Below are 19166 nucleotides of genomic sequence, written 5' to 3'. Positions count from 1 at the left end.
TCTTTCCTGGACACTGACTAATATTTGACCATTGTAAGAAGGGAATAAATAGAACAAGGATATGAAGTAAATTATTGTTTGTCTTGTATATTTTTCTTTCCTCAACACTAAGTAAGTAATGTTTATAGTGAAAGACTGCATTAGAAAGATGTTTAGTTAGTGATTGTGTCTTCTGTGTTGTTGTTTTTTTTTACTCGACACAAAGTAAGTAATATTTGACCAAAGAGCGACAGATGACATAATGAAAAAGGAAAAAAAAATGTATATGGAAATATTTTAGTGTATTTGTTTATAATGAAAAAAACAGTACAATGAAATCTTCCTTGCAGTCGTGGTCGTCTATAAAAAAAAAATAAAAGTATCAGCCATGTTATTAATTTGTGTGTGTGTGTGTGTGTGTTCAGCTTCTTGCAGATGGTGAATGAGTCGCCAGTAATGAGCTTCATCTTCTCGTTCCTGTCGCTGGTGCTGTTTTCCACCTTCATCATCCAACAGCTGGTGCAGGAACGCGAGTCACGCAACAAGCAGGTCAGTTCACCTCCTGTCCAACCAACAAATCAGCCAAACCAATCTAATTTATTCTTTCCCAAGGCTATTGTGTGTCTTTGGCATCATGGTGTGTGTGTCTAAACCATCTAGAGAAATAAATCCACCTCACCACTGTCCCTAACTCCTCCACTCACATCAAGCAGAAGTAGTGTGTGTGAATGTTTGATTCAAGACTTGTGCTTGCATTTGGTCCACAGGAAATATTACCAGGTATGCCAAAGCTGCTGGGGTGAAGTACAGTGGTTCATGTGACTGGCTCTTTCTACCTTAGGGCTGATGAGGCTGAGTGTGTGAGTGTGTGGTGGTGTCTATATATGGTTACCAGAAAATAATTATCACTGATGGGGTTACGAGTGTGAATGATGTGTGTATCAGTGTGTGGCACTTTATCTGACCCATTCTGTGTGGTACTACTGACCTGATATATACATAGATTCATAGATAGGTGCAGTTTTATTTAGTTTTTTTCATTCCATACCATCCTGCATTCCTGTCACAGCTGCAAGAGGTGATGGGACTGCGTCTGTGGCTAGACCATTTGGTGTGGCTGCTGTGCTCACTCCTGCTGCTGCTCATCATCGTACTGCTGTCCACCTTCCTCCTCTCCTTCGGGGGACTCCAACCTCGGGCAGACTTTGGGCTGTTAATGCTCTTCCTCTTCTGCTATGGCCTCAGTGTGGTGTCCTTCTGGTATGTGGCCCTTGTTCACGAGTTTAACTTTATTTTTTGTCTGTGTATTGTCTTTGTGGTACATGAGTCTTATTTTCTATTTTTATTGTTTATTTTCCTCAGTGTAGTGTTCTAATTCATATTTAACTTTTATCTCATCAGTTTTTTTCTTTTCTTTTTTATATTATTTTCTCACTCCTGACTCGTTTTTGCTCTAGTTTTTTTATTTTTTGTTTTCTCACTCCTAACTCCTTTATCTTTTCCTCTAATTAATGTTATTTCATATGGATTTCCACATGCTAACTCTTCTTCCCCACTATTTAACATTCTTCACACATATTCCACTAGCTAACTCTTTCTCCCTCCGATTAACACTTCTTGACAGTTTCCCTTTACGAACTCCTTTCCTCCCACTGGTATGTTTCTTTCACACCATTCCCTAACCTAACCTAACAAACATCAGTACCAGCAACTTACCCAACCTTAACACCTACAGCTACCTGGTGGCCTGCCTGATACCAACAACAGTGCTGGCGGTGTTCACTGGGGTCATGATGCTGCTGGTCTTCAACATTCCCTTTGTCTCCATCTCTGTTATCCAAGCCACTGTGCCCCTGAGTGCTCTTATCTTGACTGTGAGTAGTGTAGGGATAATGGGGAGAGAGGGCAAGGGCAAGTAGAGGGTGGTTGTAGTGGGAGGGGATTATGAGGTTGGGGAGGAGAGAGGTGTGAGGAAGGAAAGTGAGGAATGAGGGTAGGAACAAGGAGAAAGTGGTATGAGGGAAAAAAAATGAGAATAGTGTGAAGAGAAAGGAAGGAGGTAGTATTAGAAGTGAAGAGCAGGAAGGAGGGAAGGAAAGGAAGAGTTAGAGGGATGAGAAAGGAAGGAGGAAGGAATGGTGGGAAAGATAAAATGAAAGACGAAAGATAGGGTGTACTGTAAGCTGTTCCCTTCAGTCCTTGTTAAGTAATGGCATCTAAGGACCTCATCCTTCTTTCATCCCTTCTCACAGTGTCTGCCTCTAAGTCCTTGTCTCATCCCTTCCTCCCAATGTCTGCTTGCTTCTGAGCCCTTCTTAAGTTATTACAGCACTTCAACCTTGTCTCACCCCTTCCTTACAGTGTCTGCTTCCCTCAACTGCGTTTGGGTTTGGCTTCCGCATCATCTGTCAGTATGAGCTGGTGGAGGTGGGCGCTAACTATGCCAACTTGTGGATTCCGCCAACTAAAGGTGAGACAAAGAGAAACTGGTTCATACATTCACTCTTCATGTAATGCAATAATTTTCTCCTGCAAGACTGTTGTGTTAGATAAATGCAGTGGTAGAGGTGCCAGGCCAATATATTTGCACTCAGTCACTAAAGAGAGAGAAAATTCAACCTTGCCTTTACAACACAACACTCATAACTGTCTCCTGCAGGCTCAGAGATGACACTGGGCCTGGCCATCTCAATGCTGCTCTTGGACACGCTCATCTTCTTCATCATCACCGTCATCACCAACCACTTCAGGAACGGTAAGCACCTCACTGCCACATTCCCTCAGAGGCTTGGTCAGGTGTGCCACAGCAAGTCTGGTCTGTGTGTGTGAGTGTTTGGTTTGTAGGAAAGTTTATTACATGTGTGTGTTTGGTCAATAGTTATCAGTTCAATCAAGAGTTCATTGTATCTGTAATTTGTCATGTAGATTTATTATGGTGTTTGGAAATAACCTTAGCTTATTATTTCAAGAAAGTGATAGTGGGTGAAAAATGTGATCTGAACATTGACAGTGAAATTGAGCAGAATTCATCTAAATCTAACTTGACCCAACCTAATCTAGCCCTTGGATGAAAATACTGATGTTATTTCAATATGTAGTTCAAGAACAAAAGAAAGTAAGGGTGAGTGCAAGGTGTCAGGGATGAGTGTGACAGCCCAGGTAGGGAACACACCTGCCAGGTATTTCCACCTATCTTCCCCATCTATAAATATATCTAATGTTCTTTTAAAGCACTTTGATAGCTCTGCACCAGCAACCTGATTACTAGGTCTATTCCATCCATCCATCCACCTCTCTGCTGTATACTCAACCACCAGTCTATCAAAAGCTTACAGTTCCATGTGTTGCACCTCATGGAACACTTCCTGCAGATGCTCCACGGCAGCGGTCAGGCGAGGACGGTGCAGAGGCCACCAACAAACGCTGCAGCTTCATGCAACACTTCTCAGGCAAACAGACTAATGATTTCACCCTAAACATGTTTCCAGGTACAGTGGGTGTGGCCGCATGGTAGTGTGACTCCAGCCTCCCTGTGTGGGGCGGCATGTGCCCTGCATACTAACCCTTGGTGGCTGCAGTGGCTGTCAGCACCACTGGTCCTCTGAGTGTTGTGGCTGTGTTGGTCCTTTCAAGAGCCTCCTCCAGTAAGGGTGTGCCTCTGCCTTTAAGAATTATTTCTGTGTGTCTCTACATTTTCATTAGGATGTACATCTCGTATATAAAGAGCTTTGCATTAGGAATAAGTTCTTTTTTATTAGATATATTGTTAGAGGAGCACTCTTGTTGATATGAGGACCAGCACAGCCTGAAGCACTGTTCTTGCCCATAACTAACAGGCCCCTGCTCAGCCTCAAGCCACACCACCTTCCTCCTGTTCCCTAACTCCTACAGCCAGAAATAACTGACTCCTTGACCATTTGTTACAGGTCCCAAGGCTACTAATGTCTCACTAACCTGAGTTACCAGACTTTCAATGACATGACTGATACATAATGTTTGCACTGCCCTTCAGTAACCAGAGAGAGGCATGTGCTTACAAATGCTTCGCTCTCTCACCATGACTACTTTCAAAGGCCACAGAGATGATCAGCCAGGTTCTCAAGAGTGTTTCTCCTATTCATAATAAAAAAAAGCCTTGTTAACCTGTCACTAGAACCATAAAAGCACCCTTGATAACCCATGTAACTTCAACCAGAGCCTTTTGAAAGTAGTGGAGGTGAGGCACAGAAGTGTTTCAGAATATGATCCTGAGACCCAAGAGTCCCATACCGCACAACACTAACTTGCCACCCCTGCTTTGTTCTCCCTTGCCTGCCAGAGTGCCGTGTGGCCAAACTCTCCAGGGCTCCTGACCCTAAGGTGACGCCAGGCAAGGATGATGTGACCTCCATAAAAAGTAAGGCATGGTGTTTTGTGTTCACCATTTATTCATTTGTCTGTTTATGATATTTTTTTAAGAGCATTGGTGTATAGCTATAAAAGGCAGAAAAAATGTTCATTGAGGTGCCAGTTCATTTGTTTTATTTATTCAAGCAGGGTACTCTTCATGCTCAAAGTTTTCACTCTTCCTCATCTTGTGACTTCCATTTTTCCTTTACTGGCTCTTCACAACCTTCACACTGTCACTCCTCCCTGACTTCCAATACTCCTTCCTGTGCTGTATCCACACAACTCTCACTTTAACCTTTCCTCTGTTCTCCACCCTTCCAATGCACCATAACCTCTTCCTCTTCCCTTTGTTCTCCACCTTTCCAATGCACCATAACCTATTCCTCTTCCCTCTGTTCTCCACCCTTCCTTTACACTATACACTTAACCCTCAGCTATCGTGCCCAATTGGGGCCGAAATAGCCGCACCATAGCCGAAAACGCGATAGCCGAATTGATCTTGGCGGGAAGGCGGTTTTGGCCAGTGAGCTCTCAGATATCCCATGACGTCATGGCTGGGCACGCGTTAGCAGGCATCTGAGGTCGCGATAATGAAATTTTAGCAGCTTTTCATGGGTGCGTGATAGCAATAAAACGCGATAGCTGAAGTCGTGATAGGCGAGGGTTGACTGTAATCACTTTCCTCTCACTTCTTCACCCTTCCACTGCACTATAACCTCTTCCTCTTCCCTTGTTGTCCATCCTTCCACTGCATTTTCACAACCATCCCTACGTTCCCACAGAGGAGGCAGTGCATGTTGTTGACCTGGACCTGGGGCTGAAGCAGTCTCTCCAGAAGGGCCTGAGTATCTCGGGACTGCGGAAGATTTACCACCAGAGTGACAGTGAGTCGCGAGTGGCAGTGGACGGCTTGACACTGGATCTGTATGAGGGGCAGGTCCTTGCACTTCTGGGACACAATGGGGCAGGGAAGACCACTATCATGTGAGTCCCAGAGAGCCAGAATGTGTCTTATTAGATGTTTTGCCTGCGGTAGACAAGACTTTGCTACTGTTCAGGCTCATATGTGTGCTGTTGTTCTGTCTAGGCTCTGTAGCTCTTTGTTGTCAGGTGCACTTTGATTCTCTCTCATTTCCACATCTCAATGATAGATACTTTTCAATTTTTATTTTGTCTCCTTAGCTCAGTGTTGACAGATGTGTTTGATTTTTCTCTGTCATCTCCACAGCTCAATGTTGACACATGAGGTGAAGCCGACCGCTGGCAAGATTGAGGTGTATGGTGAGGACGTCAGCACCAGGGAGGGCTGGGAGAGGGCACGCCAGATGATTGGACTCTGCCCCCAGGAATCAGTGCTCTTCCCTCTCATGACAGTTGAGGAAACGCTGGCTTACTACACGGCCCTCAAGCAGCGCCCCTCGGACCCCCACCCTCTGATGTCTCCAAGTAAGTGTGACAACTGTTGTGTAGTATATAGTCAGTCACTTTGGAGTATTGCATCTATGCTCTTGATTTTTTTTTAGGCTGTTCTTGTATTTTCCACCATTAATTTTAAGTAGGTATTCTTGATTCTCTTATGCTCCTGTCATTGGTTTTCCTATTACCAGCTCCTCTGACTCCCTTCTGACATGGCGTACAAACATTCATGGTCCTTCTATTGTCCTCAGCTCTCCTAATTGTCTTCTAATGCACCACAGAAATGTTTATTGTTTTCTTATTCCCTCCAACTCTTCTTATGCATCACACATTGACATCATGATTTCATATTGCCTTTAGCTCTGATGCTCTTCTGACTCCCATCTGACACATCATACAAACATTTGTGACCATCCTATTGTCTGTGGCTTTCCTCATTCTCTTCTGATGTATTCCTGTTGCCTTGAGCTGACTCTTGTAAGTCTGCTCTGGTGCTAACACTCATGGCTTGCAGGGTGCTGGCCAACATGGATCTCCTGGAACACCGCCACTACATGTCCCACCAGCTGTCAGAAGGGCTGCGGCGGCGTCTCTGCATGGCCCTCGCCTTTGTGGGGAACTCCAAGCTGGTGGTCCTGGATGAGCCCACCTCCGGCATTGACCCAGCGGCACGCTCCATCATGTGGGAGGTGATCAGCAACAACCGCAGCGGCCGAACCATTCTGCTCACCACACACCATCTGGACGAGGCTGAGACGCTGGCTGACCGTGTGGCTGTACTGCATAAGGTACACACACACACACACACACACACACACACACACACACACACACACACACACACACACACACACACACACGTACTGACTTGATTTTTTCTTTATTATGACTACTAGTATTACTTCACACACACACAAACACACAACAGAATACAAACCAAAAAATACCAAATGTACAAACACTGCCAAGAATATAGGTTTCCAAGAACTAAATACCCAGCAATGTGATATGTAGCCAGAAACACTTACTAATGCTCATGTCTCCAGGGACGACTCCTGTGTGTTGGCTCCCCGCTGGCCCTCAAGTCCGAGCATGGCATTGGCTACAGCATCACCCTTAGTAAGTCCAACCAAGCGCCGCACTTGCCGCCCACTGACAAGACTGATACCCTAAATGCATTCAAGGAGAAGTCTGCCCTCTCCTACTGTGAGCTGCCCTTGAAAGGTACAGTACACTGGTTTTAGACAACTTGGTGTGTTGATGAAGTTGTATGTTATGAGTGGGGTTTACATTGTGGTAGTGTTGAGTCAGTAACCAAACACCTGACTCCAACTATGATGGACTAATTGAATTTCTTGTATATCTGACTCCCTGGCTATAATAATTCCATGAAAACCATGCTTGAATACACTGACAGACATGAACACAAGAAATACTCAAAGAATGCAATAGTACTCTAAAAAAACACCCTTTAAAACAAACACACTTACGGATACACTCCCTTATCACACACTCACATACTTAGAGCAGAGGGACTGTGGAGACTAAGGTACCAGGAAGCAACTTACCTACTACATGCACTATTAGAATCTTACTAAGTCTAAAAGGATTGAGATGCAGTTTATAGCCTTTTAGACTCTAACGCCTTGCATTTGTATTTCCAAATTCCTACAACTTGTCTTCTTTTAAGAGGGAGGTATTGAGGCATTTGCTCCCCAACTTTGGCTGATGCTTTTACACTTTTTAGAGAGCCAGCACTCAAGTGGGCCTTTTCTTTTCATTTTTCTTTTTGCCCTTGGCTGGCTTTCTTCCCTACATAAAAAAAAAAAGAAATCATCACATATTAAGCAAAAGAACTATAGTCTTTAAGATTTCAGTGAAACTATAGATATTAGGATGTGTGCAATATAATAATTCAGAGTTAAATAAATTAATAAAAGAATGAGATGTATATAAGTTTTCAAAATACAATAAATTCAATAGAAAAAGTCTAGAAATTAAAACCATCTAAGATTTCACTAAATTGGTGAAAACACAACTAAATAAACTCAATAACCAGGAAGAACTGATTAACCCCTTAAATACCATGATGTGTTTCCATGATCATTCTGGTTACTACTATTTACTGATTTTCTTCAGCTTCAGAAATTTATGTGAGGGATTTAAGTAGTGAAGAATCTGGCCATTAATCTTCTAACCTCCATAGTCCCTTCATAACGTCAATAAAATTGTCTAATTGTACACAAATCTCAATGTAAAAATATGTCCTAGTATTGAAAGGGTTAAGATAACAAGATGGCAGCAATAACAATAAGACACTCCATTGCAGTACACAAACCCAACGATGAAGGTTTTGGCAGCAAGGAGGAACAAGGCAAGGACAAAACCTGGGAGCTGCTCACCCAATATGTCCCCAACACCCGCCTGCTGGAGAGTGTCAATGGAGAGGTGACCTATTCTCTCCCTATCAATGATGCTGCTGGCAACACTAACAGGTGTGTGTGTGTGTGTGTGTAATTCACTTCAGTCGCATGCTGGTCACCGAGCCAGCCTTCCCCATTACGGAGCGAGCTCAGAGCTTAAAGACCAATCTTCGGGTAGGACTGAGACCACACCACACTCCACACACTGGGAAAGCGAGGCCACACCCCCTCGAGTTATATCCCATATCTTTTTACTGCTAGGTGAAGAGGGGCTAACCACTACACTGTGTGTGTGTGTGTGTGTTGTATTTTTTGTCTTGGGATTAATGCTTTTTATGGTGTGTGTTACTTATATTGTTATTCCTTTATATTCAGAATTCAGATTGTGTGTGTGTGTGTGTGTGTGTGTGTGTGTGTGTGTGTGTGTGTGTGTGTGTGTGTGTGTGTGTATTTACCTAGTTGTAGTTTTACAGGGCCTGGGCTTTACGTTCGTGTGGCCCCGTCTCCATATCTACACTTAAACAATTTTTCTTTAAAGCTATGCATAAGGTATACACACACACATTGCTGGGTGTGTGTGTGTGTGTGTGTGTGTGTGTGTGTGTGTGTGTGTGTGTGTGTCAAGGTGTACATTACCATTGGTGCCGCAGACTCCCTGAACTATTTGGTGAGCTGGAGAGTCGTCTTGGTGAGCTGGGGTACGTGTCAATGGAACTGCGGCCAACCAGCCTGGAGGACGTCATCATCACCCTCAACACCATCAACACCTTCGAGTCCACCTCCACCCGCTCCAGCATCAGGGTGGAGGCGCCTCTCACCTCCCAGAGTAAGTCCACCACCACCACCACCACCACCACTATCACCAAGGCTTAGATTCTGAAATTCTGTGCTCTTGTTATGACTATTTTCGAAGGCCATAGAAATTATTAGCTAGGTAGAGAGAGAGAGAGGGGGGAGTAGTGAGAGTATACGTAATGGAGTACTTTAGCTGGAGAAATGAAAGAAAGAATAATAGTAGTAGTAGTAGTAGTAGTAGTAGTAGTAGTAGTGAACAGTAATTCCTTCAACAGTACTCCATCAAATCTCACCCATTTTATCAGAGAGAGAGAGAGAGAGAGAGAGAGAGCATATGTAATTTAGTACTTCAGCTGGAAAGAGAATGAATAAAGATAGCATTATTAGTATGAGTAGCAGCAGCAGCAGCCAACAGTACTTAATCCTGCCACTTTCTGCAATTCCCTGAGCAGAAGACCTCACCACCACCTACGACTTCAGCCTGCAGCCGGCCTCATGCTGTGTGGGGCTGCGGCGCCTCTTTGCTCTGCTGCACAAGAGGCTGCTGCACCACAGCCGTGACTGGCATTTCTACGTACAGGTGTGAAGGATGTGAGAGAGAGAGAGAGAAATTATTCAACATATTTCAAACTTATTAATTTTATGGACTTCTTAGCTGATTTTGATATTAAACCTAGAGAGAGAGAGAGAGAGAGACGGTGTATGGGATGGAATAAATGTATGAATTGATGTGCTGTGCTACATTCCCTTAAGCATCCTTCTCTCTTCAGTGTTAACAGTTTGTCCTTGAGTTACATCCTTTAGTGCCAATCATCTCAGTCTCAATGGTGTCCAGGAAACACTCAGTCCTCCCAAAGCAAATCCAGTGATATGAGGCAGCACCATTGTGTCTCTTCCAGATGTTCCTTCTACCGTTCCTGTTCATCCTGCTGGCAATGGTTGCGTCCAAGCTGCGGCCAAGCTTCAGCAAGGCCAAACCCATCACCCTCACCTCCTCCGTCTACCCGCCCCCAGCCACCACCTTCATCAGGTACTGCCTCACCCGCACCACAGCAGGAGAGACTGTGTGGTGCAGGCTGACCTGTAATAATACTAATACATAATAATAATAATAATAAAATAATAATAATAATAATAATAACAGTAATGATAATAATAAGTGGTTTATCTATGCTGCACTGGTCAAACTGGAATTAATACAATGGGTTGGGGAGAGGCTTGACAATAAACTTAGGGGTGTGTGTGTGTGTGTGTGTGTGTGTGTGTGTGTGTGTGTGTGTGTGTGTGTGTGTGTGTGTGTGTGTACTATTAAATATATACATTATTCTAGACTGCTCTTCTGTATATAGTTTTGATGATTTGATGATCCTTACCTTACATCACTTATGGGAAGACCTTCAGGTGCTATTAAAATGCTTCCTGAAAAGCTTTATTCCTTATTTTCAATGCAAATTATTTTCACTTTTCAACTTGAATCACTCTCTAAGGAGATGAATTGGTGCTTGCAATCTTTGTTAGAGATTATATATGCAGTGTATTGGGTTATCACTAAATACAATTCCTGGGGTGCAGAATGGTGGCACATAAGACACTTTGCACCAGAGGCCAGCTGGGGTAGGAATGTGAATGGAGTGTGTATGAGTGTGTGGTGCTTTGCCCAGGCCACCCCACATTGGACTGCTGGCCTGGTATATAGGTAGATTGTATATTTATTGATAGAGTTATACCAGAACCATGAAATATTTAACAAGCTCCAAACCAGAATAAAATGTAAGGCCCTTCATATCACTCATATAAAGCAACATTAGGCAAATTTATTAGTGAGGGTAATGAAATAGGTAGGTCTGCTTCATGGAGGTTGGTGGCTTCCTGCAACTTCTCTTATATTCTTTTGTTATGCAGGACACTTGACCCGACACTTGAACCCCTGGCTGAGGAGGTGACCCGACTCTCCCTGGGGCTTGAGAACAGAGCAAGGAATTGGTCCTCTTGTCCTGACTTTGTAGCAGACACCAACCCTGGCATAGCAGAGTGCAGCGTCCCTGGATCGGTGAGATGTTTGTGCTCTGTGTCTGTCTTATAATACCACACTTGTTTACAGTATTATTATTTTTGTTATTTTTTATTTATTTATTTTATTTATTTTTTATTTATTTATTTAATTTATTATTTTTTCCCCCACACTTAACTCTTTTCTTGTGTTGAGTAGAGTGTGCAGTCAAGCTGCCAGTGTGTGGAGGAGAGGTGTGTGGTGGAAGCGAGTGGGCAGCCGAGCCTCAATGACTGGATCCTCGCCACACGCACTGAGCACGTCCAGAGCAGGTGAGGCATGTGTCTCGCCTTGGTAGAACAGACACAGTCATAGCATATCACAGGTTTAAGCCAACTTGTACGTAGCATTACTATAACTACACTCTACTAATTACACTTGTCTTCAAATTTGGATGGTATTTTTGGCACCTTGGACTGGCATCTCAGTAGGCCTTTTATTGTCACTATTGGCCAATGCCTCTCTTACATAAAATGGATAAAAGAACATTAGCAGAGGCCCTTCACAGTATGCACCAGTCCTTTACAACCAGCACAGAACTATACTGATCCACCCCAACCTCCTGCAGGCACGGCGGCATCACCCTGGGCGTGAGGGACCCAAGGGAGGGTGAAGAGGGCAGGTCGGGGGCATTGGTCTGGTACGACAATGCAGCCTACCACGCCCTGCCAGCCTACATCAACCTGCTCAACAACGCTAGGCTGCAGCGGCTTGCCGGCCCTCACCACTCCATAACTGCTATCAACCACCCCATCGTATTCACCCTGCACGGGATGTGGAGCATGAGCATGTGGGTGTGCTGTGGTCGTTGGAAGACTCCATCTTGAATTATCATTTGGGCTTTACTTCTTTGTATCTTTTTATCTATCTTCTTTTGTTTCTGTGCTCCTCTCATATATGCTCATTCTCCCTGTTTTGATAATCCTTTTGGCTTTTCCTTAATGGAGTGATATCTCAATGGACTGTCTTTTTCATCTTCCTTGTTGTTGTCCTGGCCACTGCCCCTCTTACTTGAAAAAAATAACATCATATTGCTCCATTCATATTGAACTTGATTTGTAAGGTGGCAGTGAGTGTTATAAACGACAGATTCCTCTCAGATGGGGATGCAAGATGGTGCAACATTGAAGCACAAGTAAACAATGTGTGTGTGTATTACTTTCCTGGGTGCTGTATGCCTGGGTAGTTCTAATATTCTGAAATTCTTTGTTCACTCACCACAATCATTTTTCAATACTACAGGGACAATTAACCAAAATCTTAAGACTATTTCCCATATCAAATAATGTAGAAATCTTGCTAATATGCCACTAGAATCGTAAAAGCTTTCTTATAAACCAGTGTAGCTTCACCTGGAGGCTCTTGAAGGTAGTGGTGTGAGGCAGTGAAGTGTTCAGAATCCTAGGTCCTCCATGACTGCTGTCCAGGAATTCCTCTGTTCCTGCATGTACTCATCACACATCCTTCTCTCCAGACAACAGCACGTGGCCGACCTGGGCATTGGCTTGCTGGTGCTGGTGGCACTGACAGTGGTGTGCTCAGCTACTGCAGGCTGTGTGGTGGCCGAGAGGGTGCGGGGTGAGAGGAGACTGCTGCACCTTGCCGGCCTGTCTAAGAAGACCTACTGGATTGGCAGCGCGCTCTGGGATACTGCGAGAGAGAGAGAGAGAGAGAGAGAGAGAGAGAGAGATGCAGTGTATGAAGGAATGGAGGTGAAAGAGAGAGAAGAGATAAAGGGTGCAGTATGAAGGAATGAGGCTTTGTGTCAGGTTAAGATGATAAGTTCTGCCATACCTAGGACCCAGGACTGACAGGTTGAGTGTGTGTGTGGGTGGGGGGGGAGGGGATGCTCTTCTGGGTTGGTACAGAGATAAAGAACAAATAACTGAGGTGAATAAAAACAACTGAGAATGAAAAGAGATCAAAACTAATGGGAGATGGTTGAGATAAGAGAAAGCAAACAAAACTAAACATTGAAACATGCAATAACTAGCAACATGTGAACTGTTCATTGGGAAGTAACACGAGCATTCTTCAGGTTGTGGTGCTGAACATTGTGCTCATCTCCATGGTGTTCCTGGCATTCAAGGAGCAACAGTTCATATGGAGGGAGAACTTGGCAGCCTTCGTTTTCCTGGCTCTTCTTTACGGGTGAGTAGAGATGAGGCGTCACCCAGCAGCTGATCTTTTTGGTCCTGATGAGGGTGTGTGGGTGAAGTGCACTCTTTTGATGACTTAGAAAATGGTAGATTAAGAGTGTGTATGAGTGTGTAGATTAATAGCTGTATTTTAATGTAATTGCTTTGTATGGTGATGAATGGTGCATACAGGTAGTGGTGATCCTTGTTATGTATATCACCTGTACCTAGATTTATTTCTTGCCATCAGGTCAGTGAGATTACAGAGATAGCTGTGTTTTGTAATGTTCATTCCTTGTGAGAATCTCTATCACTATACATATTTCACTTTCAAGTATCATTATTTTAACTGTCATCACAAAATGTCGGTCATCATATCCTCACTGTCATTATTGCTGCCGTCACCATCATCACTGCCATCGTTCTCCCTCCCAGACTCAGCATCCTGCCTCTCTTCTACCTGCTGGAGGGCTGGTTCAGGACAGAAGCCTCAGCTGTCTTCTTCTTTTTCTGCTCCTTCTTTGGGGTGGGACTCATCACCACCCTGCTGCTGGTGGTGTGTCAGGTCATGTCCTACATCAAGGTAAGTCCTCAGTGACAGGCAACATCACAGGGGTGACAGAGGGGCTGTGTCAGGGCCAAGCTTGCTGTCTGAGAGTACTGGTGTGGCAGGAAGGTTATGATAGCTGCTAAGGGAATGTACAGGGATTATGCTGGAGTTTGAAGTAAAATGTATGTGGCCAGGCATGCCATGGCTAAGCTCCCTGGTGGTGTGGTGGCCCACGAGTCTGTTCCTTTGTTCACCAGGGGCTGACGGGGCTAAGAGAGTGAATGTTGTGCGTGTGGAGTGTGGTGCCTTGTTTAAGAAGTTACAGGATATCTAATTTAAGTTTGATGCATTGAAAAGTTAGGAATGTTTTCTGTCCAGCAAGTGTGTAACGGTCAATTTAAAAGTATGTATGCACATGTATATAAGGCAATACTTATCAAAAGACAGTCAAAGTCTGATGTGGTAAAATAATTTGAAAAGTGTGATTGTTCTTAGTCAAGCAAGTGTGGAAAGGTCAATTCAAAAGTATGCATGTATCTGATCACATAACACAAGTCTAGAGTTGAGAGTCATATATGGAATCTGTGAATGAGGAACACTTCACACTCGCACCACTCTTTTCCAAGACCATAGAAACAAGCAGCCAGGTTTTCAAGTGTTTCTCCTGTAAGACTATAAAAATCTTGCTAATCATTCATTAGAACCATAAAAAAGTCCCTTGAAATCCAGTGCTATTTCAAGATGATTTTGAAAGTAGTGGCAGTGTGTGCAGTGGTTCACAATATTGTCCTGAGTGTGAATGGTGAGTCACTTGTACTTCTTCCCCCCATGAGGACTGACTCTCCCTTACCCACTCAGGAGGGGGATTATGAGAGGGCGTCAGCAGCCATTGTGAGTACTTAGTGAATGCTATCAGGATGCAGGTGTGGCCGTGCATGTGTCACCGCCGCCATCGCCGCTCCTCCTAACATACCGCTGTGCATTGTTCCCTCGTAGCCTTGTCAGGAAACGTTTGTTAGTACGTGCAGCTTTTGTGTAACCTTGTGGCCGAGCCTTGGATGTCCCTGAGTGGCTCTTGCTCCATAGATCTGCATTGCCAAATGTTTCAGCAGTTTGTTGTTTATCTCATTTTGTAATGGTTTATCAAGACATGGCTGCAGGAATTCAAGCTTCTCCAAGACAGAAGCTTAATTTCCTGTGATTATTTTAAGCTGCAGTCTTCTGAAGTACACAGAAGAGCAGAAGACAGAAATATCTTTGCTGATTTTGAGTAAGAAACCCTGATAAGTTGCCCGTCACAAGTGTAACAGTGTATAGATGACGACTCAAGAGATGTACTGAGACTTGCAGGCAGTGTATTAACAATTATTGTGAAAAACATAAAAACTAATGGGGAAAGGTGTTAAGAGTATTTGACCTGTTAAATTATAGTCGCCTGTCTGCTGTCACCTTGCTGCCTTGTCTGTGTACTGCAGAAGTCTGTATTTTGTGCTTTGACATTATCTTGTATCACTTACTCATTAATTTCAGTTATCCTGTCATCCTAGTGGCAATGAGTTGACACATTTCATTTCAGAAATTTACTTCATTCCAACAACATACAGATTACTACCATTCATATAAAAAAAAAAATAAATAATAATAATAATCTTAGTACAGTCGCATCTCGGGTTACGAGTTTTAATTCATTGTATAGCGTAGCGTACCCTGAAAAACTCGTATCTCAAAACAAATTTCCCCCCTGAAAATAATTTAAATCCAATTAATCCATTCCACACCCAAAAATAGCAATATTAAAAATCTGTTAACGTGGTATTTTATGCAAAATTAAAGTAATTTTCAAACATATAACAATGATAAATAATACACAGTGATCCCTCACTATATTGATAAACAAGAAATCACTAGCACTGTGTGGAAAACAGCTTTGGTGTCATAAAGGTGTGTGTGTGTGTGTGTGTGTGTGTGTGTGTGTGTGTGTGTGTGTGTGTGTGTGTGTGTGTGTGTGTGTGTGTGTGTGTGTGTTCAAATAGTTTATTGCCATGAACAACTAGGTAAGACATTATACACAAAACTTAAATCCATATTTATACAATTATATGCCTACATACACACTCACTCATACATACACTCACTCATATACAAACATATACACATATAAACACATACATATATAAATTCCAGCTCTCATTCCTACACACAATACATACCCATACACCATAATACAATGTACTCATACTATACAATCTGAGGTTCCATTTCCTGTGCCTGTTCATTGAGAAAATATTTTTTTATTCTACACTTAAAGCTACTCAGAGTACATCGGTTTAGGTTTTGTTTTACTTCATCGGGTATTAAGTTCCAGACATCAGGGCCAAAACACAGAAGAGAATTGCGAAATAGAGTTGTTCTAAATGGTGGACATATTAGGTGTGTGTGTGTGTGTGTGTGTGTGTGTGTGTGTGTGTGTGTGTGTGTGTGTGTGTGTGTGTGTGTGTGTGTGTGTGTAATTCACCATGGTCATCTGCTGGTCACCCAGCCAGCCTTTCCCATTATGGAGCGAGCTCAGAGACCAATTTTCAGGTGGGACTGAAACCACAACACACTCCACACACCAGGAAAGCGAAGCCACAACCCCTCGAGTTACATCCCGCACCTATTTACTACTAGGTGAACACACCCTACACATTAAGAGGTGTACCCTTTTGCCTCGCCACTTTCCGGGACTCGAACCCAGGCCCTCTCAATTGTGAACCGAGCATGCTAACCACTACGCCGTGTATGTGTGTATAGACATTGAGAGAGTGATTCACTGCAGGAACCATGTGGGTTCACTACAGCATTGTAACACAAGCAAATTCTCACATACCAAGGTGAATTTTCCAAACCCAATTTGCTTGTAAGGCAAAATGCTCATATCCTGAGGTGCCATTTCTGGAGGATTATTACTTGTTTATTGCCTACCATTTCTTGCTCTTGACAAACAAAAACACAAAACCCTCAATATTGGAGGTAGATTTTTTTTTTTTTTTTTTTTTTTTTTTTTTTTTCAGGTTCAGAAACCACCATTGGACAGGCTAACTCAGGCTCCATTTTGCATCTTACATTACTAGTCTTTATACATTTATTGTGTTTGCATCATGACATTAGTAACAGCCTGTGCATCTCCACCTCCTCTGTTGTGCCCTGCAGCGGAGAGAGAGTGTGGGACAGGAGGGCTGACTGTTCTGTCTGTGCTTGGCTGAGACATTGAGAAATACTGCACCCAAGAGAGAGAGAGAGAGAGAGAGAGAGAGAGAGAGAGAGAGAGAGAGAGAGAGAGAGAGACTGACTGACTGACTGACTGACTGACTGACTACACTGAACAGGTAGTTCCCACAGACAGAGGAGGGTGAACCATGCACAACAGAGAACTAACAGTATCTTGTCCACCTGGTACCTCTTGCAGGGATGAACGACACAGCAGCAGTGATCAAGTATGTGTTCCTGGTGTTCCCACCCTTTGCCTTCACCTGCAGCCTCAAGGACATGGCTGCTAGCTACACCAGGGTGAGTACTGGCTGGCTGGTGTGTGTTCATATGCTCCTCTCTTGGTCTCACTACATAAGGCTTTATATTTCTCTTCTCCCATTGTGTTCTGTAATACCAATAAAAAGGGCAGTAAAGAGAAGAAAATGAGTGCCTTTGAAACTAAAAAAAAAAAGCCACGTAGCGGTTAACTCTAAGTGTAATGCCAGTAAAAAAGGCGAGAAGAAAAGAAAACTTATTCCTTTGTGAAATTGAAGAGATATGCAAGATTTAAAGAAATTAAAGGAAAAGCTTACAATAGCATTCCACTGCTGTATTCTTCATTGTATTTCACGTATTGTACAAAACTCGTCACTTCTGGGACAGATCAAGAATGTGTCACCTTATTTTAGGCGTCCATCATGGCTCGGTTCGACATGGACCTGTACCAGTCACCGTTCACGTGGGACAGCGACCTACAGGGCGGCCTGGGGGTGTATATGGTGGCCCTGAGTGTGTGGGCGCTGGTGGGCTGGGTGCTGCTGCTCATCCCACGCCCCAGACTTGTCCCTGGCCAGCTGCCTGTGGCCGAGACAGCTGAGGAGGATCAGGATGTGGCAGCAGAAAGAATCAAGTGAGTCGGTGATTTTGTTGTTAATGTTTTTGTCATAGTGGCAGAGGAACAAAATTTCCTGAAGTTAACTGTTAAAACTATAGACACAATAAGAATCCTATTCAGCAGTTACCCACAAACTCAGGGTGTGAACAACAGACAATCACTTCCTGTTATCCACAAACCCCAGATATATACAATAGACAATAGCAATTAACTGTTAGAAATGGGAGAACTACCTTGTTATTGTTTATATTATTTTTGTGTTGGTGTAGTGGCAGAGAAACAAGATATGAAAGAATGATTGAAATGCAAGTCATTACTGTAGCTTGTTTTTTTATTGCACGAGGAATTATCATGTGTCAACCTGCTTGTTATTATTCTTATTGCTCAACACATCAATAAAATGAGTAAGTAGCTTGTTGTTGCATGAGGAATCATAACACAGGTGACCATCTTACAATCTTGTGATGGCAGGATCCAGTGTGGTGGCACCTCCCTCTATGACACCGTGCTGCGTCTGGTGGGCCTCGGTCGGGACTTCAGCAGCCCCCGCATCACAGCAGTGGGCAACCTCTTCTTGGCTGTGCGGCGAGGCGAGGTGGGTGTGGCAGGGTGATTTGTTCTGGCTGTATGTAATGGGTGGATGATAGTGCTAACCAATAAGCATGCCTTGCTTTGTTTTGCAGTGCTTCAGTCTGCTGGGTCTGAATGGTGCTGGCAAGACCACCACCTTCCGCTGCCTAACAGGCGACTTGCAGCCATCCCGAGGTCAGATCCTGGTGAATGGCCTGCTGCTGGAGGAGGCGCTGGAGCTGCCTACGCCCATCCTAAGCTACTGCCCACAAGGAAATGCCCTGGACCCCAACCTCACTCCCCGGGAGGTGCTCACCAACATGGCCAGGATCAGGGGTGCTTCTGGCCCAAGGACAAACAAGGCAAGTTGTCACACTTGTTGGAGTATGTGTGTGTTTGTGTAATTCACCTCGGTCGCCTGCTGGTCACCCAGCCAGTCTTTCCCATTACGGAGTGAGCTTGGAGCTCATAGACTGATCTTCGGGTAGGACTGAGACCATAACACACTCCACACACTGGGAAAGCGAGGCCACAACCCCTCGAGTTACATCCCGTACCTATTTACTGCTAGGTGAACAGGGGCCACACATTAAGAGGCTTACCCATTTGCCTCGCTGCTTCCCGGGACTTGAACCCGGCCCTCTCGATTGTGAGTCGAGCGTGCTAACCACTACACTACCTGGTGTGTGTGTGTGTGTGTGTGTGTGTGTGTGTGTGTGTGTTAATTCAC

The 19166-nt window shown here is 43.9% G+C and overlaps 2 protein-coding genes across 2 annotated transcripts in view; one reads left to right on the top strand and one right to left on the bottom strand.

Annotated features, from left to right (window-relative positions):
- Window positions 1–19166, top strand: part of LOC123499934 — a 104117-nt gene that overhangs the window by 76127 nt on the left and 8824 nt on the right. The window contains exons 66-91 of the mRNA XM_045248468.1: window positions 405–528; window positions 1049–1239; window positions 1715–1853; window positions 2341–2449; window positions 2639–2734; window positions 3351–3467; window positions 4298–4375; window positions 5151–5352; window positions 5597–5806; window positions 6299–6572; window positions 6831–7008; window positions 8114–8279; window positions 8858–9033; window positions 9455–9582; window positions 9902–10032; window positions 10905–11052; window positions 11212–11324; window positions 11621–11842; window positions 12527–12706; window positions 13090–13203; window positions 13626–13773; window positions 14599–14631; window positions 17188–17289; window positions 17661–17881; window positions 18338–18461; window positions 18550–18798. Coding sequence (XP_045104403.1) covers window positions 405–528; window positions 1049–1239; window positions 1715–1853; window positions 2341–2449; window positions 2639–2734; window positions 3351–3467; window positions 4298–4375; window positions 5151–5352; window positions 5597–5806; window positions 6299–6572; window positions 6831–7008; window positions 8114–8279; window positions 8858–9033; window positions 9455–9582; window positions 9902–10032; window positions 10905–11052; window positions 11212–11324; window positions 11621–11842; window positions 12527–12706; window positions 13090–13203; window positions 13626–13773; window positions 14599–14631; window positions 17188–17289; window positions 17661–17881; window positions 18338–18461; window positions 18550–18798 — 3973 coding nt within the window. The remainder of the gene's footprint in view (window positions 1–404; window positions 529–1048; window positions 1240–1714; window positions 1854–2340; window positions 2450–2638; window positions 2735–3350; window positions 3468–4297; window positions 4376–5150; window positions 5353–5596; window positions 5807–6298; window positions 6573–6830; window positions 7009–8113; window positions 8280–8857; window positions 9034–9454; window positions 9583–9901; window positions 10033–10904; window positions 11053–11211; window positions 11325–11620; window positions 11843–12526; window positions 12707–13089; window positions 13204–13625; window positions 13774–14598; window positions 14632–17187; window positions 17290–17660; window positions 17882–18337; window positions 18462–18549; window positions 18799–19166) is intronic.
- The window catches only part of LOC123499279 (PC-esterase domain-containing protein 1A-like), a 50784-nt gene continuing 48485 nt past the window's right edge, over window positions 16868–19166 (bottom strand). The window contains exons 16-17 of the mRNA XM_045247110.1: window positions 17651–17844; window positions 16868–17377 (exon numbers count right to left, since the gene is read on the bottom strand). The gene's annotated coding sequence lies outside the window, so the exon portion shown is untranslated. The remainder of the gene's footprint in view (window positions 17378–17650; window positions 17845–19166) is intronic.

Source organism: Portunus trituberculatus, chromosome 8 (genome assembly GCF_017591435.1).
Source record: "Portunus trituberculatus isolate SZX2019 chromosome 8, ASM1759143v1, whole genome shotgun sequence".
In the NCBI taxonomy this organism is placed as follows: Eukaryota; Metazoa; Arthropoda; class Malacostraca; order Decapoda; family Portunidae; genus Portunus; species Portunus trituberculatus.
Note: the sequence above shows the minus strand (reverse complement) of the source record. Positions and strands in the feature narration are given on the sequence as shown.